Here is a 27,674-nt window from a genome sequence, read left to right as displayed (position 1 = left end):
TGTATTTGCTGCATTGCCAACTTTTGGCACCAATCACTGCTCTGCCAGATAATTGTTTACATGTAAAAGACTCACATTCCATTTGAAATAGCGGCAAATAGTTAATGCCCTACAAATACCTCAACCTGACAACTGAATTCTACCAGCCTCACTCTTGCCATGACAGAAAAAGCTGGCCATCCATCAGTCCTGGCGTAGGAGCATTAGCAGTGTCCGGCTGTGCTATTCAGCCTGCACCCTACCGCGTTCTGATACCAAAAGCCAAATCCTACCGTTTAACTAAAGCCACTCTAGCGGACAGGGCAGAGCCGCTGGAGCGCAGCTCAGCCGCCAAAGGAGGGAAGCGGGCGATCCAAACAGGCTCTACCTGTTGCCTGCTAGCGGCACTTCCAGCTTGCCTGCCCGGGGATGCGTGTTTTGGCTGGCGGGAAGGAGCCACTCCGCAGTCAGCGGCAGGACGAACCCGGAGTGTCCAGCTCGGGGGGAAGCGCCAGCCGGTGCGGGATCGAGAGCTGCCGGTGCCGCCCCAGGTGCGGGCGCGGCTCCGCCGCTCCCCGGCGGAGGAAGGGCGCGGGCAGCCCCGCTCCCCGGGGGCGCCCCGGTCCCCCCTCTCCCGCCTCATTTGCATGGCTCTTATTACGGCCGTGCCTCGCTCCCGCCGCGCTGACACCGCCGGGCTGAGCGCGGAGTCGCCTCCAGCGGGAAGGCGCTTCCGTCATCCGCGCCCCCCTCCTCAGCCCCGCTCTCTCTCTCCCTGGATGTTTAAGGCGAGGATGAACAAACAGGTCCAGCCCGAGCGCAAAGTGTCGGTGGTGGCCCCCTTGCCGGACCGCGCGGGGCCGCCGCCCCCGAAGAAGGACGTGGAGCTGATCCTGGTGAAGGAGCACAACGGGGTGCAGTACACCAGCAGCAGCCTCCTGCCCGCCGCCCCCGCGCCGCGCTACGGCCCCCAGGACAGGGAGACCTGGGGCAAGAAGATCGACTTCCTCCTCTCCGTCATCGGCTTCGCCGTGGACCTGGCCAACGTCTGGCGATTTCCATACCTCTGCTACAAAAATGGAGGGGGTAAGAGCGCCGCTTGCGAGGTCTTCTTTTCCCCCGTCCCCCGCACCCCGCCGCGCCGCACCGCCGCAAGGGCAGCATCCCCCTCTCTTCTTCCCGGAGTTTCTGGGAGAAAGCCGAGGCTCACACCCCGCGGTGCCCGGGCGCGGTGCCGGAGGGCGAAGGGAGGAGCGGCGGCACTGCCCCGGCGCTCCCCCGCTCCTCCCTTCGCCTCCCGGCCGGCGGGGACCCGCCGCGGCCCCGGGAGCGCTCGGGGCGCCGCTCCCGCCGCGCCGCTCGACCCCCCCACTCGCGGGAAGGATTGCTCGCACACCCCTCGAAGTTTAACTTAGTTTCGAGCACGGGCGTGTTTCCCTTCTGGTGCCTCTTCAGCCTGTTAACACTTTTGTTTTTTTTTTCGTTCGCAAAAAATAGCACCAAAAGGGGAAAGAAAAAACTAAAAAAAAAAAAAAAAAAACCAAACCAAAAACACTCAAGCAGAAAAACAGCATCTAGAAGAGCTAGCGCCGGACCACTGAAAGGTTTCGTGGGGGTAGTTTTAACGTGGAATCGGGATTTCTGCCCTCCGTTCTGCAGCGTGGGTGTTCTCCCCCCCCTCCAAAGTAGATAGGAGACTTGTTACAAACAAAACCTCACCTCCTCCACAGTTTGGCAATGGCAACAACAAAAAAATTACACGCAACAACTACGGTTGGCTCAGATTGTCTTCGGTAAGACCTTAACTCATCATCCCCTTTCATCTCCCTGAAATACGCTGTGTTTGTCAGTGATGACTCCAGACTGTGATGGAGTAACACCATCTGCAAGCCGGGCAGGTGCCTGGGGTGCTTTCAAATCACACATAGGAAGAACAGACCCTGCCTGGCAGATGGAGGACTGTTTGTGTGAACGGTGAATGATGCAGATAGAAGAACTGATAGATAGAAAGCACGTTCTGTGAGATAGTTATGTATGTATATAGTGATAACGTGGTTGCCTGGTGATAAAGGCTAATGGGTCACTTGTGGCATAAAATACTCACTTCCTGTGAAAATAGGAATGCAGGATGGATGGGAAAATCCCTATCAAATAACACGGAATTATACTTAACAGGTTACTAGTGCTACTGAAACACTCAGTCAAGTTTGGAACCTCCAAAACTTCTGAGAGGAGTCAGAAAATCTCTCTGCTCATCATCCAGACAGGCTGAAGAAAGTAGTTAGTAGAGAAAAATAACCTCCATCCTTATTTCGTTATGTCCAAAAATAGTTCTAGCCACTCACACTGTAGCAGCACAATGCATCATGAACCCAGCAGGCTTCCACGGTGTCAGGTGCAGGTGTGGCAGCAGCATCATTCATACCACTCAGTATATATGCACCATTTCCAGATCTCCAGGTCATCTGGCAATTTTTAGGAAAACAGATATATTCCCCTATCTCACATTGCCCAAGGTGACACCCAGAGTGCCTGACCTCTTTTCTGTTGTCTCTTGGGTCACTAAGTTTCTTAACCTACTTCCTTTATAATTTATTGCCAGCTCAGGCTCAGGAAGTAACAGTCTGCAAGTCTCTTGCATTTTGTTTGGTCGCTGTGTATTATTCTGTGTCATCTCAGCTAGAGAAACCTGAGTTTTCCTTAGCATCTTCTGATTCAAATACTTCCAAAGGGCAGTGGAGAGAAAGCTGATACAGCTACAAGAGGTACCTTTCAGTGAAAAGTTTGCACCAATTCTTCAATATCAAAGTAAAATCGGACCCTTACAAGCAAAGGTAGAGAGGCCCTGTGCTATCCAAGTCTTTAGAATGACTGAGAACTATTTACTGCTACAGAGATCAAACACTCTGGTGTCTTAAAAATTTTCCATCCGTTGCCTCTTACGTTGGACATACATATCAGTTTTGGTTAATAGAACTCTTGTAGGAGATTCAGGCTCTAAAAGTACTTTACTGAATTTCAAGCCAACTCAGTCCCCTTCTTTCTTTCAAACTGGGTTTGGGAACTTGTTTGCTTTATGAGTAAATTTTCCTTCAAGACCATAGAACATCAGGCAATGGGCAGAGCTATGGGATATCACTGGATTATTTTGATATCTTTCCAGTCATAAATGATTGATATTCTTTTATATATATAAATAAACATAAACACACATTTATTTATTTTCCCCCACAATGCTATTGCAGCAGGGAACCTTTCTAGCACTAGCCTAACTTTTGCTGCCTCAAAAGGATAATACAATAGGTTCCGTGTAATTGCTATGTATCCCCATACTGAAGATGTAAAAAAGGTACATGGATATAGACACGGAGAAAATTTAATTTCATTGTCTTTGTAGTTTTTCTGGACTGTTGAGTAAACTAAAAGGATAAATTCAAAAGGTGTTTCTGTACTTGTATAGCATGTTCCAGACTTACCCTTAAAAAAAAAAAATTACAAGATGCTTGTAATAGGATTACGGTTTGTCTTTTGATATTTATAAGACACTACTAGATACAGGAAAAACCAACACAACAGATTAAATTTGAATTGGATGGTATGTATAAAGTAAATCAGTGGAAGGTAAAGGGTTTCCTTTCCTCTTCCTCCCTCAGTTTCTTTTTATTCTGAAAGCCTCAGCAATTACTCAGCCTCGGGGATTTAACTAGAGCTGACTTTAGACAGTCAATTGCGGGTTATGAACTTGTATATCTTCAACAGATTGATACAAAATAGGCAGTGAAATGGAAGCGTGTTGCAATGCCCTAAATCCCAGGTCAGCATAGCTCGTGCTATCTAACAAAAGGAAATTCTGTAACTCTACCAAAAGCTACACTCACAGAGGTTCTACAGACGTTCCTAGAAGTCAAAAAACAATGTCAAACACATGGAAGTGGTGGAAAATGGCATCTTCCTTTACAGATGAAAAAAGTGAGGTGGGTGACATATGGACTGCTATGTTCCTAAGGTTGGTTGTGATTAATTTAAGATGCCTGCAGACACATTAAGGGCCTTTCCATGCTTATAAAAATAGGTGACTCTCAATAAGGCATGAGAACTTACAAGAACTCAGAAGTATAAATACACACTGTATTCCCTCATTCAAAGTTGAATTTTACAAGGACATGGATACATTTACACCCTATTTTTTTTAATAGGCAAGTCCTTGAGTTTCTTTCTTTAGCAAACTCTAGGGAAAGTTCCTAGAAAAAAAACAGACACAGAGGCTTTTGGGTTAGATCTGGAAGTTCCACTTATACAAAAAAGTTTACTTCAGTGAGTTTCACACCCCCCAGTGGCTGCTATAGAGACCTTTTATGTTAGATAACTTTGGAGACAGCACTGTCAACAAAAAGGAACATTTATATTTTATGAAGCTTCCAGTAACAAAAAGCTGGAGAGTAAGAAACATCCAGCAGAATTAAAACACTGAATAGCCAGAAACATCTGTGTTTTGGGAGTAGCCTGCTGAGAGACCCCAATGGGACTTCTGCACAAGGATAGATGGCAGAATGTAACCCTTCTGTGAACAACTGGAATTTTTGGAATCATTCTTCTGTTATTAAAAAAAAAAAATCTCCAATCTCTAGTAAGATCTAAAAAGCATTTAATTTTTTATCTCTCTTACCTACTTTCATGGGACTTGCCTGCCTTACAAGGGCAGAGACAGATCCAGTGGCTATATTGTAATATGAAACAGGCACAGAAACCTTACAGGACAGTTTAATATGAACAGACTGGATGAGATCTCGCACTCACCAACTTCTTGGAAGAAGGATAAGTCCACTATGTGCTCTAAAGTATTTATCAGGTGACAGGGAGGCTCTGTAGAGATGGGAAAAATCTGCAAGCTCCCATTAAGCAGATCAGACAACACTCCAAAAGAGGGAATTCTCAAGCATCACCTTGTCAGTCTGGCTGATCAACGAACACCATGACTTACATGTATTTGACTGCTTCTCACAGCACCAAGGAAAAGCACTGCTGGCAGCAAATCGAATACTTTTTGTACAGTGCATTTGTGAGAGTTTCAAGGAGCAGGGCACATCACTGGAGAAATCATCAACTATGGTTATTTCTACTGGCTGGGCTCACAGCTGCTGTACCCTCATTATAACTCATTTCTGGCAAAAGCACTTTTTTCTTTTTTTCTGGAAAAAAAAAAAAAAAAAAAAAAAAAAGACTCCTTAGCTGTATAACTCTCTCTGTAAGTGGTCAACATCAATATATTAAAAAGAATACTTTATAACATATCCAACCTTTAATTGCTCCCTGACTATGTAAGAGGCTATGGTGAATTAAAGAATAGGACTACTATTAAAGCTATAGTCTCATCAAATTAGGGAAAGATTTAACCTGATATTTGGATTACATCTTAAATTTTACTGATGCCAAATGTGGTTGAGTAATGCCTACTATTATTAACTGATGTGCTCACAGTGGGGGAGGACGATGCTCAGTCTTAGTTAACAAAGCTATTGTAGTTTTTGTACAAGATACTTTCAGTATTAATGTTCATTTTTGTTTCCTTTTCCTGCATAGGCAAAATTGATATTTCCCACTTAAATTTGAGGAAAAAGAATTTACCAACATAAAGTACTTTTTTGTGAGCTAAAGGATTTGCAAGGTCAGTGATGTTCAGACTACTCATGTAGGAAGCATGTAATTGTTGGATTAGTCACTGGAGACTTACTGTATCATAAGAATCAGATTAAGTTTTTAATGAATTTAAGAATAGTTACAGATAAATATTTTAACAGTATTCTAGCTATCATAATGCACACTTTAAATCTCCTCTGCAGCATTATTTTAAAGTGTTTTTAGGCAACGGTATTTCCAGAAGAAAATGTTTGCTATTGTTTACCAGCAATCAATACACTTCAGAAGTATCTTACAATTTATTCTGATGATCCCTTTCCTATTCACATGTTCATAAACTGTAGTGCAGGACTGAGCAATCCACAGCACAGGTACCAAAGCAGCATAAAAACAAATCTGAATATTCCCAAACAGGGCCAGCACAAAGTCAGGAGCCAAGAGCTGTTATGCATTGAGAACAATATCAGTGAAGCCATCACCTCCCACAGAGATGGGACCCTGGTTACTACACTGCTACACCAAAAGCTGTGGTGCTGACCAGAGCACCTTGTCTTTCTATTACATTCTGCCTCCTCAGTTGTGCCAAGTGTCTGCCACCAAATTTAACCATTATTTTGGGAAAGAAAATAACCTGGCACTTTACAGTTAAAAGGTGGATGACCTTTTCCTTGTAATATCAGAGTTTATATTCCAAAATAGCATTGATGATGATAATAATAATAAATCAACTTTGAAGTAATCTCACTGCAAAGCCTACGCCAAGAGTTTGACTCATCAGTCAATCAAAGCTTAGATGAAAATCTAAAGATCTTGATTTCCTAATAAGGGGGTTTCAATTCCCATTAGCACATCAAACCAGTGACCTCAGAGAGGTTAAACTGTTATGCTGATCTCCTCAGGGTGGCCATGAGCTCTGGGTTCCCAGGCATCCCGTGACATTGTGGACAATGCTCAGTTGTGTAGGGTGGCAGTACCTCCTTCCCCAGGGCTGGATTCAGTGGCTAGTTCACACTTGCCCTCTTCCCTTTCCCACTTCATCTATTCTCTTTCCTTTCCTTGATCAGCCACTAATCACCTGGTGCACACAAAGCACAGATTCACCAAGGCTCATCAGCACTGGAGTTCACATGCCAGTTGCCAGCTGCTTCTCTGAAATTCCCTGTTCTGCTCTACATGTCTTATTGGTTCCACCAAATTAATCTTCAAAACAGTAATGTCTGCAAGTTTATAAGATACTGTGTCACACACCAACTACATATGAAACATAAAGGATAGCTGAGAAGGAAGAACTGTATCTTTCTCACCCAAATCTTTCATCAATTCTGAAATTCTTCTTTCTGACTCTGAGGTATGATACCATGAAATAGTGGATAAGTGTCACACCATATAGACTATCAGCTAAATACCTGGTTGAGCAGAAGTTATGTGTCCCTGAACAATTCTAGCAGCCTTATATTGACAATTTTACAAAGGTTCTAGAGATACACCAGCATAGAAAGGTTCTAGACAAGATGTTACACCTTGAGATGACCATCCTGTGATTGAGGCAGGGCAAGTATTCAGAACTGATCTAAAGGATGCTCCAGTCAATCACTAAAACTTGTTTTCCAGCTTTCCTGTCAATGAAAGAGCTGATGTGATCCAAATGAGCTGTTCTGACAAAAGCAGAGATACCTCTTTCTAAGTACAGTGGATGCACGTTTTAATTACCACTTGAAGCACTTTATTCTAAACTAAAAGGCAGAAAAGACAAACAGTGAACCTAAGTCTGTTGTTTGGAAATTTAAAATCTCTGCTAATGGTCTTCCCATCTTCCTCCTCCCTCCCTCACCCCTCTTTGCTCCTTTATGCCCTTCTCAATTCTTTAGAGGAACTGAAGTAGTGAAAGAAAGCCATTCCTGCACAAATAAATTTTGAAAGTCCCATTAGGAAGCCTTCAATGCTCACATTAACTCCTATTAAAACAAATACAGGAATTTCTTACGGTTTGGCTAGGGGTCCTGGTTCTGGATACTCATTCAAGTTAAAATAGCAGGCACTTAAGTTTCATGTGCTTCTAGTCTGCTTTCTCACTCACATCTTCTTAAGCTTTATTAAATTTGCTGGGAGCATGGAAAATAGAAAGGCTGCATTAGGAGTGTAGCAGCCAACAGCTCTTCTTTACTAAACAAACCAAAATATCTCTAAAGAGACTGAGACATGGTCTATAGGGTTTTGGGGCAGAATTTCTCTTTCATCTTTTGGCAAAATACCACAAATCTCTCTGTCAGTTTAGTGAATATGTGAATACAGCTCCAGCAGTCTAAAGATGTTATTTCAAGGCCAATACTTCCTTCTCATACTTGGAACAGAAATATGAAATATGAAACAGAATGTTAATACAACTATTTACACGTAAGATCAGAGGGAACATACAGCTTTAGTGAGTGTTTAGATATGCTGTGAGGGAAATGATGATTAAAACCACTCCATAAATTACTGAACTTCTTGCTGTGAATTAAAATGGAAATGAATGACTTAAAGAATTTTGAGCAATTCTGAGGAGCAACATCAAATAGCTCATGCCTTCAGTTTTGCTATGTCTAATGGCAAGCAAATCAGCAACTCCCAGTTGTAAAGCCTTTGTCCCAGGTTAACCAATTGATTAAATAGTTAACAACTGTAGTATGGTTGTCTGATATCAATTTGCCCTATAAACTCCATAGCATTGTCATTATTAGATGTAGTTATTAGATGATGTTGTACCTAACTGCTCTGAGCAGTACTACAAAATAATAAACCATAACAAAATAAATTCTGTACTTGGAGATATACTTATATTAAAATATTGTAATTCAGAAGGTGGGAGACAAATTTGAATGGTGTGTCTTTTTGTAAAATATTTCTAGATCTTTCACTGCTACCTTGCTCTTAGTACTTTCCATTCTCTCTGTACATACAGAATCATAGAATGATTTGGCTTGGAAGGGACCTTGAAGATTATCCAGGTCCAAGAATCTAGGTCCCTGGAATCTCACAACTGAATCTCAGCTTCTTCCGGGATGTGACAAGAAAAAATATTATTGTTGTTGTTATTATTATTATCATCATCATCGTTAAAGTTGTAAAAGAAACAAGTTGTTTTCAGGACAAGTCCACTGTCCAAATCCAGTTTCAGTGAAGAGTATGTAAAGAATCCAGGAATATCACACTGATTATAAACTTTCAGTTTTCCTTCCTCAGGGCATTTGAAGACAAAGGATTCGTGTTAGTAGGCTATTACCCATGACTTGACAACCTGTAATTCCTTTCTCCAACTATAATCCCTTTATCTTCCCTTTCCTTCTCTCTGCCTTCAAGTTAAGTCTTGAACCTTTGATGGCAAGATTTCATCCTGATTGTGCAGATCTGATATACTGGTGCCAAGTCTGAATAGTTTCAAAGGAAGACTTCATGACACTCAAAATTTGACTTTCTAAAGATGGATATCTGAGTCCTTTAGTAAATCAGCACCAGAAGTGCCTGGATCCTCAGTACTGCTGAAAAATCCCCATTCTCATGGAAATTCTGGAGACATAACTGTAGCATAATTCAGCATCTTAACTTCTATATAGATTCAACATACTTAATTGTAAAGGTTTTGAAACCTTTAATCGATAAAAAGGGGAAAGGAGGTGGGAGGAACAGAAGGGAAACAGTTAAGTTCCTTGCCTTGCAACATATTCTTCAAGAAAACCATAGGAAAGAACCTCTTAACTACTTGTCAAAGCTATCCTTTGTTTTATTCCTTCTCCTTTCCCCTATTCTATATCTAAACAAGTTTTGCAATCTCTCCTGAAGCATGACAAAGGTGACAGCACAATACAGCAGTGTGGGAACCAGGGTCTTCCATTCAGAAGCAGAAAGTATCAGCAGGGAGGTCTGGCTACCTAAGCCACATAGTTCTTCACACTCACATTCATCCAAAGCACACTACCAACTTTCCAGTGCATGGAGTTCCGTGATAACATATTACTAAACAAAACTCAGGCAGGATTGGGCAGGCAGTTATCTGTTGCCAGTCCATAAATGTTTTTTTACGACGAGTGTTCTGATTGCTGGTATGTAGTAAGACAAGTTGCCCTTATTATACAATAAGTCTTTTTATAGAAGATGGTAATTTTTCTAGTTCTCCTACTCCTTAAGGCTTTAGGAACACAACCACTCACTTCCAAAAGCTCAAGTGATTGCAGAAGCTGTGCTCTTAATGTAGGTGTTAACTGGTTTCTATCGTTTGGCTTTTATAATTGTCTAAGAATATGTTAATTTAAGTGTCCAAAATAGGATTCAACATTCCCAGACCAGTGGTGTTAGACTACACAAGCATAAAGCCTTTCTTGGAGTGCTTTGTTATAGTGCTGCTTCCCTAGAACAAACCCAGCATCAGAAAAGCAGTACTGGTTTGATCTCACCCCTTTGAAGGACACAGGAGTTGTGATTTCAACAGCAGAAGAGTATTGCCTTTATTTCAGAGCTGGAGAAAATTATTGCATGATTTCCAAGCACTGGGTGCCATGTCTTGCTAGTTTGAGGAACAGCATTTGTGTCAATGACATGGAGGAGGGATTGTGACTGGGCAATTGCACAGAATTCATCTTTACTGAAGATGGCAGAACTGTGGGAATGAGCTGATTTTCTGGCCCATAGGCAGCATGGAAGAATGCACCCTCTCTGCCTGCCTCCCTGACCATCCAAACAAGTCGTTTCCTTGGGCCCCATGCACATACTGAAAAAAGCAGCTGAGAATTGTGCATCTTATTTTTTGCTGGCTATTTTTAATTTATTCTGCACCTCCTGAACTATGTGAGTGTGTAGAGCACTCTTTGGTGATTTAACTTTTATTTCTCTTTCTCCCTTTCTCTTCTGTAATGAAAGACCTCCTGCAATGTCTATCCTGAAGCATGCCAAAGGTGACAGCTAGTTACTTGCCCTTAAGATCCGTATCTCAGGGAAAAAGAAGAATGCTAATTCTAGTCAAATTCCAGTTAAATAAAAAAAAGGGGAAGAGGTTGGACTTTTTCTGGCACACCACTCTACCGAGTAGAATAACGGAAAACGTTTTTCAGACCACAAGGTGGAGCAGTAGATCCTTAGAGATCTTGGGAGATCCTAACCTGATAATTAATGTCACAGCAACCTACTGCATTTATAGAAAAAAAAAAAAAAAAGAATTTCTGGAGGACCTGACAGGGTGGCTCATGACTCTTAAATACAGAGCTGTGCCTTAATAGCAATGATAATTCCCAAAGAGACCCTTCTTGCATTTCCTGATTCATTTCATCTAATAGGATATTACAGGAGTGGCAGCTTTTAGTGGTGCCTAATTCACACGAAGGACCTCACTTATCAGCATGGCCACAATGACAGCAAGGAGACAATCCGTTGATAACAAGGTGTTACCCCCTGAGCACACCTTTTTTAAAATGAGTGCAACATTAAAATGGCAATATATTCTATTACCCCCAAGGAATGATACAGGTGGTATCATTTCCAGCAGGTCTCAGCATCTTCTCTTCTTGGCAGAGGCATCATTATTTCACAATACAATAATTTCACAATTAAGTATATTGTGCTTACTATGATATTAGAAAGTTCAATGCCAAATGTTACCAAAACATCAAGTTCACAGCTTAGAAGCTACTCAAAAATATCTTTGCTATGGGACTGTTCATCAGCATGCAGGACTGTGTCTGTCTACTGGTGGCCAGTAAGACTGATGCTAGAAGAAGGCTCAAGAGCTCATGTCCTCAGCTGAGGGGTGATTACAGCTGTACACAGGCATCTTCTTTCTACAAAACTAAAGAATAGCTTGTACTGTGCTTTGTCTCCTTTCTAAAGAGAAATGCAGATGTGTCAATGAGATTATGAGGCTGGTGTTGGTGAGATCAAAGACAGTCCAGGACTTTATTTTGGGGAAGAGTTTGATCATTTGCTCCTTGTCTGCAGTTTGTTTCTCATTTATGCATGGCTCTACAGCCTTAGTTAAAATCAATAGATTTGTAAACCACATGGGAGAAATCCTGACCCAGCTGAAGTCAATGGGTGATTTTTTTCCATTGACGTCACCAGAGCCAGGATTTAAACCCAAATAACAGACGTCTCTCTTTTAAGGACTCCTAAGTAGACAGAATTTCCAGACTAAGAATTATGTGAGAAGAAAAACAGAGTAAAGTAAAAAAAAAACTGTTCAGACTAAACTGATATAGAAGACTTCCACTGAGGAATAACTCAGTACAATAGCTCCGTACTTTCCCTAATAAGCAAACTGTCAGGATTACATAGATGATGGTCATTATTACACAAAATGGATTTACTCTGTGAGAGTTAGACTGTGACCTCAGCATTCTCCTATGTCGGGCTCAAGCAATAAAAGAAAGTACTATTTTAAGAAGTGCCTTCTACTCTCATCGTTTCATAGGGACAAATGATTAGGCAAGACTCTTTCTAGCTTTCAAGAGTAAAGAGAAAACCTGGGAAAACACAAAGTAAATTCAAGACTAAAAGCCAGCAGGTAAATAAAAGGATTGGACTAGAAGATCATACATTTTAAAGTATTCTGGGGCCTGCTTCACAGGTTTTGAACTTTTGAAATTGGTGGTTGTAGGAGTACAGCTGGCATCAGTTACTCTTTCTTGACTCTACCTTAAAAGAAAGACAGAAAACAGTTACCAGGCTATTCCTAAACAGCCAGTTAATCCTTCATGGTCTCGTACGGAGGCTGATGACAAAGTCACTGTCTCTAACTTTGAAGTAAGAGATTTGGAGATCTTCAAGATCACCTACATTTTTCTTTCTAAATACTGTTTTACAGACATGATGTATTATGTGTTTAAAGCTGTTTAGAAATACAAAAAAATATTACGGTGTGACAAGTTGCAAACACCAAGCTCAGCCACACTGATTTATCATAAGGTCTGAGTAATCAGTGAACAAAGTTGCCCAGGAATCTGCCCTAGCAAAAGCTTGCACGGGGATGAAACAAGAAGGATTTTGCTTCAAATTGTTAATAGCTCTGCTTCATCTTGGCAGTGAGTTGTGATGGGCCCTGAGGTCATTTTCACATTCTTCCATGGCATTTCAAGCTAGGAGGCCCTGTGCAGAATGGCAGTGATAAAGCATGTACTGGACAGCTTGGACTGAGGGGAAAATTTATTTCGTTGCTTGAAGCCTATTAAGAAAATAACCCTCTAAGAGCAAACACAGAGCTCAAGTTTCAGACTTAAATAAAAACTCTTGTCTGATTAATTCTCACAGAAGAGGAAGAGCAGTTGGAGGACAGAAAATGAAGGAAGGGTGTTGCTAGCCAGTACAGGTAGGTTGATGCAGCACTGTTGTGGTTTCATACTGGTCCAGAACAGACTCATTTTACCCTTTCTAGCAAAAGAATATCAAGAGAAATAGTTCTTATAATCCTCCTGCTACAGGGATGCAACTGAGAAGTTTTACTTTGTGCTCACAATGCCCAAATTCTCAGAGACCCCACCTGATGGCTCTACAGGGCACACAGAGTATTATCAGCACTACCCTATGCCAAATACAGACTTTTTCCAAATGGAAACGTTTTCTATGAAGAATCCTGGACTCCTGTGACAATTTTCGTGAAATTCTTGTGTTCAGTGCTAATAGAAAGGTACAAAGTAAAGAAACCACAGCCATCTGGAAGCTACCCTTGCCCAGCCCTTCCAAAATATTAGCACAACCCAACAGCAACTATAATCTCTAATAAGAATACAAGATTTTGCCTTTTTGTGATAGTACAGAAAGTATTACACCATTACAAATAAATCTCTAATAAAGCCTGGAAGGAAAAGGAATGTTTTGCTTTAGCCATTGAGTCCAAAAATTGAAGTTACAATTTAGAATTGGATTAATCACTAAATGGTAAGAGAAGTTTTAAGTGTACCACAGATTATTATGCTTGATTCTTCTCTAGCAGAATTTCAAGGCATTTACCTCCTATTGGTTTGCACATTAATCCTCTTGAAAGCTGCTTGGCACTTGTCTAGAGCTGATTTAAGATGTCTTGGGCACTTTGTTTTACCCTGGCATGGTTATGAATCTCATACTGCCTAAAATGGGTACTGTATCCTCCCCAGAGGGTGCTTAGCTTGGGGGCTGTTTTTTACTTTGACAACCTGCAAATTAAAAGCAGCATTTAAGAGAAACACCCTCCATCTGAGGTTGTGTTGTGAACCAGGAATTGCCCTGTTACGTGTACGGAACAAAGCACATTTCACACCCCTTGCCTTGCTGTGTCCATGAGCTACTCCTGTGGCTCTGATTAGCTCTGCCAGGGCTGTCACATCCCCTCGAATTAGGCACCCAACACAAGGGACATAACTGGGAGGTGAATCCCCCCTGTACAACCTGTACAACGCACACAGGACAGCGAGCAGCTCCCACAAGGGCAATCCTGAGAATGTTAGAGTAGAAAGACCAAAGCAAGGACTAATACTGGCCTAAATGAGCAGCTGAAATCCAGAGGATTCATCCCAGGCTCTTTTCTAATAAGATGGAGGAACATCTCAGGGATATAAACTTAGCATTCCTAAAGCATCAAGTGGGCAGCTCAGAAAGTGGATACCATAACTTAACATAAGTACCAAAAGTGCCTACATAGCTCTTTGACCTGCTAACACATGAACCTGCTGCACCAAGAACTGCCTGCAAGGTGGCAATTTCAGACAGAAAAGCGGGTATCACTATTACAATGTAATTAATTAGTTTAGTTCACTTAGTCTTTACAGATTCTAAAAAAAAGGCTGAAACACGTGATTACAGCACTTAAGCATCTTCTCAGGAGGGAAATAGAAAGTATTTCAGGGTATTCTAATTCATCAGGGAAATCACTGCCACAAATCAAATGTCATATATCTTCAAATTAGAAATAATGAAATTTTTAAATTATGTTTTATAGCAGCAAAGTCGTTAACCTATGAAACAAAATTTAAAAAAATAAAACTAAAGGATTTGTCTTGTATCTTCAAGTCAGGTTTGTATTTTTTTCTGTCTGAAACCCTGGTGTATATTAGAAAATTAGGAAATTACATCAAAGTATCTAACAAGCCATTCTGGCATCAAAATCAGATTGATCCATGAATTTTGAAAGCATTCATTTTAGTTTACAGCTGACTGAGGGAAAAAAAACCAAATGCACAAATGAACATACAAGTTCTCTAAGAGATAGAAAACTATGACTAACAATCTGTATCTGAACCAAAGTAAAACTGTAGTTGCCAAATCTCCCTGGCACCTGGCAAGGACTTCCCTACATTTAAGAGGCAGCTAAAGCAGATAAAGTAATATTTTGTTTCATGCACATGACTATATTCTATATATCACAGAAAACTATCTTTTCAGTACATACAATTTAAGGAAAATTTATCACATGAGGTTGTGTTATGTATCTGGTGCTGGAATGCAGAAGAACCTGCTTATCTTGATCCACAAACTCACAGAAAATACCTTCTGATGTCTTCATTGAAAAATATTTTTAGCCATGGATGTTCTACCACCAATAAATCAGGGTACATTTTGACAGACACTTGCTTTTTGTACATTTGAAGTACAGCCTACACCTTACATGGGTGGTTTTGTTGATATGCAATTGCAGGTGAATATATCCTTGTGTCACCCCTAAAAATTGCAAGATTGGAAAAAAAAAAAGAGGCCACAAATAGAGCATTCCTATTAATGAAATGATAGAATAGTATTATTTCCTCTTAATTTAACGTCTCTTAAGCTTCCAGTCAGTCATGTGTATTGTGAAGCAGCAACATTCTCCAGCAAGGCACCTGCACACTGACCCAGCAGTCCAGTGCTACTCATCTCCTCTGGCTGGGACCTTCTGAAAAGCTTGTTAACTAGAAAGTTTGCTGTTTAGTTCCCAACAGTGTTATCTGTTCCAGGAAAGAATGCCACCACTCCTATAACCCCTGTCCTATTGAATATTAGCAATAGGGATGTCATAAATAACAAAGTAGCCTACAAGCTGACTCCACAGTCCAGCTCACTTACTTTCCCATTTCTTGTTTAAACCAGCCAGGTTTAAACCAGTTTAAAAAGAAAAGGGCACAAAATCAAGAAGATGGATTTGGGCAGGAATATTAGTAGCTAGGCAGTCACATTGTTACAAACTCCAAGTTATTTACTTACCAAGCTACAGGTAAAGCTCATTTACTTACAAACAAAGGGGCCTGCTCCAATAGTATCTCTGCTATAAAGGCAGGATTTTAAAACAAAAGCTGTCACTGCAACCTGGAAAGCAAATTTTTGGACTTCCTATGGTCACAGTCATGGTAGGTGATGGGAATTATTCTTTTCCTAAGCTAGCTGCAGCAAGAATGTTGTTGTGAAGGTCAGCAGCAGGAACCCCCTCCAAAGCTCCAGGGCTCTCACTGCCACACTGTCCACCTGGGATCAACCCGACTTAGATTCTCTCAAACCTACCATGTCTCTTTATTTATTCTTTAGTTTCCTATCAAACAACACAGGCCAGGGTTCTGTTCTTGTAGGTGCCTGCAGTTATCTTTAAGCTACACACTGTTGTAAATGTGATCATTTCATTAATTTACATAAATAGGACCTTGGCCAATGACTTGGGTGTTATTTATGAATGAATCATGCTGCTCTGAGTGGCTGGGTATATTTAACTCTCATTAATTTGTTCAGAATAGCTACTAATGGGTTTCTTGAGCTCATGACTTTTGTAACAAAAGCCAAAGAGATGACTGGTTTTCCATGGGGAGGGCTTGTGTAACCCTTTCTGTTACTACCCAGTGACCAGCTTGTAAATACACTGAGCTTCAAGTCACTTCAAGTGATTTTGAGGCAGTAGCAGGTTAATGGCTCAAGACAAAAAATGCAGGCTTCACTTGGCCTCAGCCAACAGCACTGAACCATTTCTGGAAACTATTTGTTTTCACTTTCTTTTGAGTGAAAGGAACGCTGTTAAAATTGCAATTCTGAAAAAAACTGAAGGCTCTGAGCCCAAGTTGAGAGTAGTAATATAAATAGGTTCAAATCTAGCAGCAATTTGTTGGAGGGAGTAGCTAAATATAAAGGCTTCAAAAGAAACATGCCACTCACTATGGTATAGCTCCACTGGTTTTATGATTCAGAAATACTTTCCATGAAAAAAGGTTGCATACTTGGAAGATTTTATTGTATACTTGGAGAATTTTATGTGTGTAAAGTGCTGCTGAAATTTTTATAGTATGTCATGCAATCTGTTTTGCAGAAAAATGTTATTTTTGACAACTATAATCTATTGCTGGCTGGGCTCAACAGCATCATAGAGCTGCTGTTAACATCATCATCTTGTCTTTGACCTGGGGTTACACATCATGTATCTCTGTCTTCTCTTTGCTGTGCCACACAAACTCTTACTGCTTTTAACCTCAGCTCAGTAAGGTCTTAAAGACGTTTCACCCCTTCTTCCCAGGCATCAGCAGCAGGCTCAGAGGTGCCCTTGGGGGCTGTGCAAGCTTGGTGGCCTGTCTGCTGAAGAGCCACAATAACGTTCATGTGCTAAGAAAGGCCTTCCTTTCTAATTACCTAGTTTTCTACCCATGGGGGTCTTGTACAATCTCAATTTCAAGATCTCTGCTTCAGGGACTTGGTTTTTCATTCACAAGACTCTGCACAGATTACAGTTTCCACCCATTTTCCTTGTTGTCCAAGCAAACAAACTGCTATCGATGTACTACTACGTATTCTATCAACTGTTTGTTGATATTGTTTGAAGTACTATTTATTCTGTATGAATAAAAAAACCAAACCAAGGAGCACTGTTGATCACTATTGATCAGATAGAGATATTAGCTTGTATTTCAATTCACCAATTGGGAGAGCTCCGTTTTTAGATTTTTCCTGCACAAATGCTGGAAACTCTCCTTTTGGAAAATATACTGCAATATTTGCTCCAAGTTTGTTGTTTTAGCAGACAACCCTGCCAGTATAACATTTTGACCAAAAATAACCATGGTAACAAATGCAGAAGGCTAATGAGCACAAAAAGTTCAAAGTTGTTTCAACTACCCTTGTCCTGGCCTACTTCTTGTCTGTGCATCAAAAATCCTTTTAGGATAACCACAGCTGTTTAAATGATCTTTTTTTAAACCATTAGTAAATTAATGCTTCTTTCTTTTTGGTATTTAAAAGTGAGATGAGACCTCCTAGTAGGACTGAGAGGAACATTTTGAGCTTTTCTTTCTCACCCCTTAGAATGCTGGGAATGCTGAGGTACAAAGAGAGGAAACACTCCATGTGGATTCTGGTATACCACAATTAAGAAGTTGTTTTGGCACTGAACACAGGAATGCAAAGCCTGTCTTGTATTTTGTCCTACATTAATTAAATGCAATAGTTTTTTAAAAAAATTCTGTCTAAGTTTCCACTTGAAGTTTCACACAGATGGTTCTTGTAGAAGCTGAGGGCTTGACCTAACCTAGTTTTGCATAAGACACAAGGCTGTCTTAGCTCCATGTTTACACTGGTACTTTAAAGGGACATATATGGATCTTGTGAAATCTGTTAACAGAGAAACTTAGCAGATCACCACAGTCTTTTGAGATGCTTGTGACTTAGCAGCAAGTCAAGTATGGCCCTTGTGCCAGGGCTGTAATACAGATGTTAATTACTTCAGATTTTTAGTCGTAAAAGGAAATTAGGGACCATTAGGGATTGCTGAAACTAGTGTTGCCTGGTGAGATGCAGCTGTGTGCTCAGCCCCAACCCATCACACCGTGGGGGAGTGGAATCCCCTGGAGTGCTATCAGCGTGTTACTGCCAAAGCAGCAATCCCACAGATTGCGTTCCCTCAGCTCTCTGAGGTAGGTAGATCTTGGCAAGCTAGTCTGATGTCTTAGCCAAACTGTGCTTCCCAAGAGTTCAGCTGTCTGGCCTATACAAATCTGACTTTGGGTTCATGCAGTTAAAGCACAGCAGTCTCTGTGGCTGGTGGCACAGGCAGGAGTGACACAGCTGACATCACGTCTCCCTTCCTAACGTTTTGCCTTCATAGACAGGGTAGGCATTAACAGCAGGGTTGCTCCTGCAGAGAAGTCTGGTATGATGCTCAAATTCACATGAGTGGACCTAAAGCAAGAGCCCCCCCCCTCCCAGGGTGCTGGTTTGGCTCCTCCCTGGTCCACAAGATGTTCACACCTCCAGGAGGGGAAGTCTCCTTCCAAAAAACACCTTTTGTTCACAAGACACTGTACCAAAGCAGCCCTAGGATGGAGCCCCTGTGCAGTCACAGAGTGACAGCTCTCACACAGATGCTGCTTACAAGCACTGGCAGACCATTCTATTTTGTGGAAATTTGAATGATACTTTGACCATCATTTATTTTTCTTTGAAGGGGCCATAATCTCGGAAAGGGTCGAGTGAACACCATGAAATTTGATTCTGGATATTGGCAAGGAAGACAAGAGCAAATATAAAGATACTTACAAAAATACCTGGGGTTTTTTGTATTTTTTACCTAATCAGAAGCTGCTAAACAAGAAGTTTCCAGAAGGCTCCAAAACATTAAGTCAAACTAATGTGACTAAGCACCCTTACTTTGGTATTTACCTCAATTTCAAAATACTTCAATCATTTAGTACCTGAAAAGTAACCCAGCTATGAAACCCTGCCATACTGTATAAGTGCTCTTTGATGAAAATTACACCACACCTTATTAATCCCTTGCGGGGGCAGGGCGGGGGAAGTTAAAAAAAAAGAAAGAATACTCCTTTAACTAAAGCCTGGAATGACTCGCAGCCAAATAGATGACGCTTGAGCAAGTATGCCTAAGTACAGTACACTTCACAGTTCATCTTGCTATTAGTCATACTTAAAAACCACGTATTTTAAACTAGCATTTAATAGGTATGTCCACTACGCATCTCCTGGATTAATCTTCTCAATTACAGATGTCCCTGAATAGGCATCGTGTTTTCCACAGTCTCATGACATTAATCAAACAACACTCAGTGCAAACTCCATACCTCCCAAATACAATCTGAGTTTGTGAGTCAGCTCCTCACACTGTGGCACTGTCGAAGGAAGACAAGGATGGCACTTCAAAGGCTCACTTACAGGAAATCTGACAGTAAAAGCACCTAAAATAGTTTTTTCCAGATTCTAGATATAGGGAAAGCAATATGTAGCATCCCAGACTCATTTTGCTGAGTGTGTTTCAACACTGAAACATACAGAGCTCAGAACTGCAGGGTATCAGGTGTCCATTGAATACAAATGTTTTTTCTGTACAATATTCAAACATACAACAGTTCAACATGACAATCATAGAAAGCAGCTTACAAACAACACTAAAATATTATTAAAACGTGTATTGCTGCTACTGTAGTAGCTTATGCAAATGCAGGCTGCATTTGTATTATACTCTGTACAAACATCATGAATAGGAAGAATCTTGCCCCCAAAGGGGTACAACCAATATATTTCAATTTTAGCACACATTCTCAAAGCTTTAAGCTATTCTTTCTTTCTATTGATATACCTTGTCTCTGTTCCATTGCAAGATTTTAACTTTCAAATGACTAAACTTATGACTGAATGCTGAATACATTGTCCTTACCATTATGTTACAGCACATTACTTTTAGAAGTAGATTGGTGGTATGACTAAGAGAGCAGTTTGTTTTTCCACTCTTATTCTCCAGGATATACTCAAAATTCCCTTTCTGAACATTCATGTTAGGCAGCTTACACCAGTAATATCTGTGAGAAGCAAACACGAAAGGTAAAGGAACAACTATTCAGACTTTTAAAAGCACAGCAATAGTTTCAGAAATACTTTTAAAATATGCAATTCATTATGCTTACTCATGTGTTTCAGAAAGCTGCAGTGATGCTTTCAGCTTTTTTACCTTCTCTAAGTTTATAAATTTAGGAGCAATGAAAGCTTACTTCCTTTTGCAAAGGAAGTTTTCAAATTACTAGACCAGCACAACAGTTTTTAAAGGTTTGCAAGAGTTTCTACCACTTGCTATGGGGAAAAGCAGACAAGCTGCTGGGTTATTTTTTCTTTTGCTGAAAAATTGAACCATGATTTTCACTATGTGTTTTCCTTCTCATACATAACTCCTAAGGACAGCAGTCAGTTATTCAGGACAAGTAATTATTCTGTCAGCAAATAATGGTTTTAATGTTTTTTAATGTTCTAATAGAGGAAAATTTTACATTAATTAAACTGTTCTTGACCAAGTAAGCTATGCAATAAAATAAAAGCTACACTTTGCAGGTCCCACAAAACAGAGAACTGACAGAGCACCCAGTTATTAAACGTGACACCAGCTATAATTGTTTTAAAATATCACATGTAGCCATGTGCTGGGGAAATCTTTCTGTGACCTGGATCATATAAAATAGTCAAGAAGTTTTCAGATGGTTTCTATATTAGATGATGCTTTTGCATTTCAGGTGACAATATGTTTTATGCTACAGTAGCATTGATTTTTCCAGAGATGACAGTTTTTTGGTGACAGTCCAAACTCACAGGAGAACCCTCAGCCCAGCGAAGTGATGTGTTCCAGGAAGGTGCAAGCAGCCCTGGCGCTGTCCTGCTGCAATATAAGGATGCTGTGCTTGGGCCTACCAGGGGAACCCAGTACATCCTCCACATTAATGACCATGAGCCATTTGGAACGGGAGGGTTGTCTAACCCATTTCATAAGAATAAGGGAATTTATTACAGCAAAAACCAAAATGTGCCATGGAAGCCCAAATTCCATATGATTAATTTTAAAGCTGGAGATTCCTGCAGACACCTCACACAGTATGCTTTAAGCTGCACTTGCAAGAACTCACATTTTTCTCCTCTGTTGCTGGCTCCATACCCCCTTTTGAACTTTTTTTACTGCACTAAAAAAACTTAACAAAATTTTTCATGATCCCTTTCCCTTTAAGCTGTGCAAGTGTGTTCAGCATCATTTTTTCTTCTGTTAGGAACTAGTTCTCAGGGACACTTTTTTTCCCTTTGAAAACAAAAAGCAGAGGGGAAACATTAGGGGGAAATAGGAGCTTTGGCTTGCAGCTTCTTTTAGGGGTTCTGTCTCTGAGACCTTAAAAAAAATACAGGAAAGGGACAAGAAAATGTGAGTTCTTCCTTCCTGATATTTGCTTTCTACTTCCCGAAGGCAATGGCTTTGTCTTTAGCCAGTAAATGTAAGCAGCAGAGAAAGCAAAATGTAATCAATACAAAGACTACAGTGTCTACTTAATGTCTTTCCAGGTGCTTTTCTTATTCCCTATATCCTCTTCTTAATCATTGCGGGAATGCCCCTGTTCTATATGGAATTAGCACTGGGACAATATAACCGAGAAGGGGCTGCCACTGTCTGGAAAATCTGTCCAGTCTTCAAAGGTAAGTGTCCCTCAGCACTGTGAGGGTGCCACACACCTGAGTTCACAAACAAAGTAAAGGTCTCTCAGCTTTCACAGACAACATGGTACTTGGTGACCCTTCCCCAGTCCATGAAGTTAGAAGTCTTTTTGCTATTACAGATGAAGCACAAAATGGGAAAAGCCACAGAAATCATGTTCAGGGTGATACCTGGCCGAGTGCAACAGAGAGCCATGAGCAGGAGCAGTTCAGCCCTGTCCTCCCTTTCCCCTGCACACTGGGGAGTGGGAGGAACTGAAGATCTCTAGGTGGAGGGAGGGGTTTGGCAATGCAGACATTGGAAATACCGAATCCCATTGGAGTCAGTTCAGCCCTGTCTTCCCCATTGACTAAGATAACCACCACTCCAATCAGGGATCATGGAGAATTCTCTGCAGAAGTCAGCACACCACAGAGGCTACAACACTAAAATATGCAGCCTGTAGTTCAGCCACTAGATTTGTAACATCACACGAGTTCTCTGTGGTATCTCTGTGTCTCAGTTTTCCTGCCTATGAAATGGGAACGAAGTCTGTCAGAGTCATTGCTAAGTGGTTTTCAAATCTAGCAATGAAAAGCACTTAGTAAAATCTGAACATTACTATTGAGTGTTTTCCACTAGGATTAACTCTCCAGCGTTGCTGAATAAAAGGTTGTGGCGAGTTGTTTGTGCACTGAGTTAAAATCATTCTGCAAGTTAAAAATAGTCAAGTTAGGTGTTTGGATGCTGATCAGGGTGTTTGGCATTGATCAGGGATAAAGGGATCTCCCTGTGTGAAAGAAGCCATAGGTGTTCTGTACACAAAACAAGTGCTTGTTAAGGAGCCTCAAGAATTTTCTTAACCATTGCTTACCAGCAAAAAAAAAAAAGTAAGTTTCCTTATATCTATACCAGATTATATCTAAAATTTTATACAAAAGCCTTTTCAACACAGAGCTACCTGAAATGAAACCAGTTAAGCTCAGCTGATCTTAGAACCTTAAAATTCTGATCATGTCCCTCCTGTGACTGACAAAAGCTGAGAAGCTTAACAATAGCAATCCAAACTTGATGGATCCGCTGCTTGGATATAGGTTACACTGAGTAAATGTTAGTCTTCTTTCTCAAAATACAGCTTTCCTCTTCAAGCAATCTAGTGTCACAGAATAGGAAAAGTGAAGGTTTTCTTTCTTACCAGACAAACTCAAAACACACAGCAAAATCAGAGATAAAACAAAAAATAAATTAGCGAGCTAATAAAATAGGTGCCCCAAAATTTTTAAATTAATTCATGTAGATTTACCTAGCCCTTATATAATACCATCATGGGAGAAAAAAACTCATCCCAGCATCCAGGAACCTGAAGAGCCTTGAACAATCAAAATTCCTGTTGGTGTCAGTTAATACCTTTGTATGACAATGAGGATTTTGAAGACTGAACTGCAAAAATGAGACCTTCAGGATCTCAAAGTGTTTGAGCCAAATACCACTGTGCTCAGAGGTATTCTATGTGTTGACTTCAGGACTGAAAAGATTATGAGAAAAGAAAATAGAACTTATTTCATGTATAGTCTTGTTGACATTCCATCCGTGTTTTTAAGCTGACATTTTCAGGGTGGACTAAACATACATTGCTGTTCATTTTTAAGGGTTCTTATTACAAGGATATAGAATAGCATAAGTTATTTGATTCTCAAAAATAGTAAGCATTGAGTTGTATCTGCACCTCAGTATAAAGTCAGTACATTTAAAGTTTTAACTAAAACTTCTGATAGCACACAAGCACATTTTACTGCTAATGTTTTAGAGTTGTTTCTGTGATAACTCAAATCTCTCACTCAAAGGAAAAGTACACAGTCTACACAAATTTATAACAGCTTTTCTAAATGAACAGCACTATAGTACTAATTTTAGCTATGAATATTATTGCTATGAACTCTAAAGACTTCTAATGAGATGCTATCATAACACATATAATTAAAAATATATCCTGTAACCTTTGTAACACAGTCTGTTTTCATCTCTGCATTTTTCCAGGGTTTATTTTAGACTGTGGGTGGAGCAGCATTACTTTTAAGAAAACCTAGAAACAGGACAGCACATTCATTCCTGAACACTCTCAAGATTTCAGGGAAGTGCCATTTAGAACACATTTGATCCAGTAATTTTTAATCTTGATATTAAACATCTCTCATTGCCCTTCTGAACTGGAGGAATGTCAGGAACACTTTTTTTAAACAGCAATCATCCAATTTCAGCTCAAGATATGTTATTCATAATAGTCATATTTTTTGTATTATTTGTATTTTAACATTCACCTTAATACTTAAGAATTATCCCCTTGGGTGATTCCCCCCTCCTCTCCATTATATGGATCATAATATATCACTAGAGTGTTCCTATACTAGATTCATTTAAGCATCAAGGATTTGAAAATACAGCTTCATCTTTACTTTCACAGTTTTTCCCGTTTTAGGGAAGAGCAAACTGTTCTACAGATTAAAAGCCTCCTGAAGAGCAAAGAGTAACTTTTGTACACGCAGCAGTCTTTGAACTGCCAGCTCCTTCAGGGTCAGCATCTGTTCCTTATGCAAATTTTAAACCAAGGATTAATACTCACAGTGTGTGCTACTTCCTTATTTTATAAAGAAATATGAAAGCCTAATAATCTCCAACTGCTAGGCCTCCTATGCAGTATTCCCAAAAAAAAAAACTGAAAAAATTAGAAGTACAGGTTTATACTTGGGTGCTATGACAATACAGTGATGTATAAAATAACTGTAGTCTCTGTCTGTTAAATGCAATACATACAACTTGGGGGAGGGGGGAAATTCAAGGAACAATGCTGCACACATACTAAAGGAAGAATGATTGAAGTCAAAGTAAAGAAAGCTTCCTGAACAATCCCTGCAACCAGCTTCTGTTCTGCTCCAACATTAATACCAAAGCCTCCTCCCAAACCACTGGAAAATGTCCAATTTTCCAATGGACAGTGGAGGAGAACAGGCACACTCTGGACCTTTCTTGCTAAAGGGTCCCTCCAAACACACTTCACAATACGCAAAAATACAAAGCAAATGTTCAAAATCAAAAGAGAATGTTTACACTGGGAATTCTGTAATCCCAGGGAGATAATAAAAAGGTTTGAATGTCCATACACAGTTTAACCCCAACTTGATATTCACCAAGATTATTGGCATGCCCAAAAACCACCTGGAGACCCGCAGTGGAATAGCACAGGCTGTTTCATGCGTGTTTTGGACCAGTTACATGCTGATAGAAGCCAAACTGGAGAGTAATGATGGGAAAGAAACAAGAGAGGGATTGGTGTCTGTTCCAAACTAGTTCAGGGTGGGAACATGAGGCATAGGGAAACTTCATTTAAGTATCAAGCTTTACTTTTCCAAGAGAAGTTGCCAAGGTCTCTGACATCATGAAGATAAAGTGAGTTTCACTCCTAACATGGGCTTGCAATCTTCTGCATTGGAAGCAAATCAGCAATGGAGTTGTACAAGGGCAAATTTTGACATTGCTTAATTTCTTTTTCTGGCAAACAAGTGGATTTGATAAAACCCAGTCATTTTCCAAATTCATTGCTGTAATTTTTTGTTTTAAGGTCAGGGACATTGTGTCTGCGTGTGTGTATGTAAATGGCAAAAATGCCTTCTGTTGTTGTGAAGATCTAAAATCAATTTGCAATCGTGTATATATGACTGATTACAACTACAGTGTTTGCATATACTGTTGCATGTCAAACACGATGTATAATCTAGTTTTCCTTTGTCTTTAGGTGTAGGCTATGCAGTGATACTCATAGCTCTTTACGTGGGTTTCTACTACAACGTTATCATAGCTTGGTCTCTGTATTATCTGTTTTCGTCATTCACATTTGAGCTCCCCTGGACAAACTGTGACAACAGTTGGAACAGTCCAAACTGTACAGATCCCAAACTCTTCAATGCATCAGTGCTTGGCAATGGTACTAAATACTCGAAGTACAAGCTCACTCCTGCAGCTGAATTTTATGAGTAAGTGTTGACTTGACTTTGCTTTTTATTCAAAATTCTATGTCTAAGAGTGTTTCCTCTTGAAGGTTAGTTAGCACCTAGCCTCTAGAATGAGCATCCGAAGAGTAAGGTTAAAATGGAGTTGTAATGTTGATCTGTGTTCCAGGGTGACTCTCTTGCCTCTGTGAGCTTTGGTTGCTCCTGTACTAATGCAGTACTTGCTACTGGGCACAATGGAGTTGGACAAGACACAAATCTTCTCTATGTACCACTTTTGCTTGCACTAGCATTGCCAGGGCAAGGAAACACAAGGACTGTTTCTCTACTTAAAAAATATTTCAGAGCAGATAGCAGATCTCTGTTTGCTCAACTGCTTCAATAGTTCAATGAAGCAAGATGCACTGAGCAGGAGGAGGGAGCCAGGTTATAGAAAGACAGGCTTTTACTGATTCCTAAGCAAGGGAGCATTAGGCAACATGAGTCAAAACAGACAAAGGCACACTCAAATCAAGCAGTTTGAATCAACCCCAAAAAGGTATATAAATTAACAACTGAACTAGAAAATAAATATATCAATCTGTGTATAACTATTTACATTATGGACCTCTAGGGGAAAATGGGATTTGATTAGGAGAACGAAAGGGGGATGAGCATCAGACTAATTGAATCAGCTGTTGAATTAATCTGAATAATCAGTTAATATTTCTGTGTTGGGAGTAAAAGGGTATCAGGGAATGCACCTGCTAAGCAGTGAGTCCAACCCTGCAGAAATAAAGGGACATTACTGTTACCATAAATAACCTAGTGTGTGTTACACCATGGCTGGCTATAGTAAGAATCTTGAGGTCTCTGTTTATAGCTCTGAAACATTTGTGGCTTCTGTTTCTTCTCTGAAGACAGCACAGCAAAAGATCAATGGTGATACACAAACTGTTGGCAGGGGTTTGGGTAAACTAAATTCAGTGCTCTGAAAACAATATGGGGTGTTGAGTTCAAAGGAACTCACTACAATGGCAAATAAAGACAGCCATGAAATCTGCTGCCCCTACAATATATGATGTGTTCACAAATCAAATGTAAAAGTAGATCATTTATAGCAAAAGCCTATATATACATGCAGTCAGAGAACCTGACTTTGAAGTGAACTATAAGAAACTATAAATTCTGAGTCTTAAAACAAAGAACTGCATTATTACAGAACTTTCATTTAAACATGTTTAAAAAGAGTTTCTTTAATTTTCTTGGGTTTGAGCCTTTGTAAAGCAAAATGCAATCCCTATATTCTTGCTTTGCCTTTTTATGATTAAAAGTGGTTCTGTGCATCTTCTGTTATCACATCACACTTGGGGCATGATTGTGCAGTGGGTGAGCTTGAGGTAGAGTGGGTTCATGATGTTTTTATTTAGTTTCACTGATCTGGGGAACAGCTCTATTTGTGACTGTCTATGACTGTCTGAAACCTGAAATATTTTGGTTCTTTCTTCACTGTGAAATAGATTCAAGGTGCAGTTTTCAGAAGGTAAGAATAAAAAGGGAATTTGACATCTCATTATGCTTTGATTGCTGAATTTTGGGGCTGTACTTAAGTCCCTAGGTCCTGTACTTATTAGTAGGTAGATTAAATTGCAAAAATGAGAAGAATAATCACTTAAGTAAAACAA

General features: G+C 40.2%; 1 protein-coding gene across 1 annotated transcript in view; it reads left to right on the top strand.

Annotated features, from left to right (window-relative positions):
* The first annotated feature begins 694 nt into the window (after positions 1–694).
* SLC6A2 (solute carrier family 6 member 2) overlaps positions 695–27,674 on the top strand; it is a 63,019-nt gene continuing 36,039 nt past the window's right edge. Inside the window, exons 1-3 of the mRNA XM_027666253.1 lie at positions 695–1,065; positions 21,877–22,008; positions 25,797–26,034. Of these exons, the coding sequence (XP_027522054.1) occupies positions 759–1,065; positions 21,877–22,008; positions 25,797–26,034 (677 nt within the window). The 5' untranslated portion in view covers positions 695–758. The remainder of the gene's footprint in view (positions 1,066–21,876; positions 22,009–25,796; positions 26,035–27,674) is intronic.

The sequence above is a fragment of the Corapipo altera genome, unplaced genomic scaffold (assembly GCF_003945725.1).
Source record: "Corapipo altera isolate COAL_440 unplaced genomic scaffold, ASM394572v1 99, whole genome shotgun sequence".
NCBI classification, from domain to species: domain Eukaryota; kingdom Metazoa; phylum Chordata; class Aves; order Passeriformes; family Pipridae; genus Corapipo; species Corapipo altera.
Note: the sequence above shows the minus strand (reverse complement) of the source record. Positions and strands in the feature narration are given on the sequence as shown.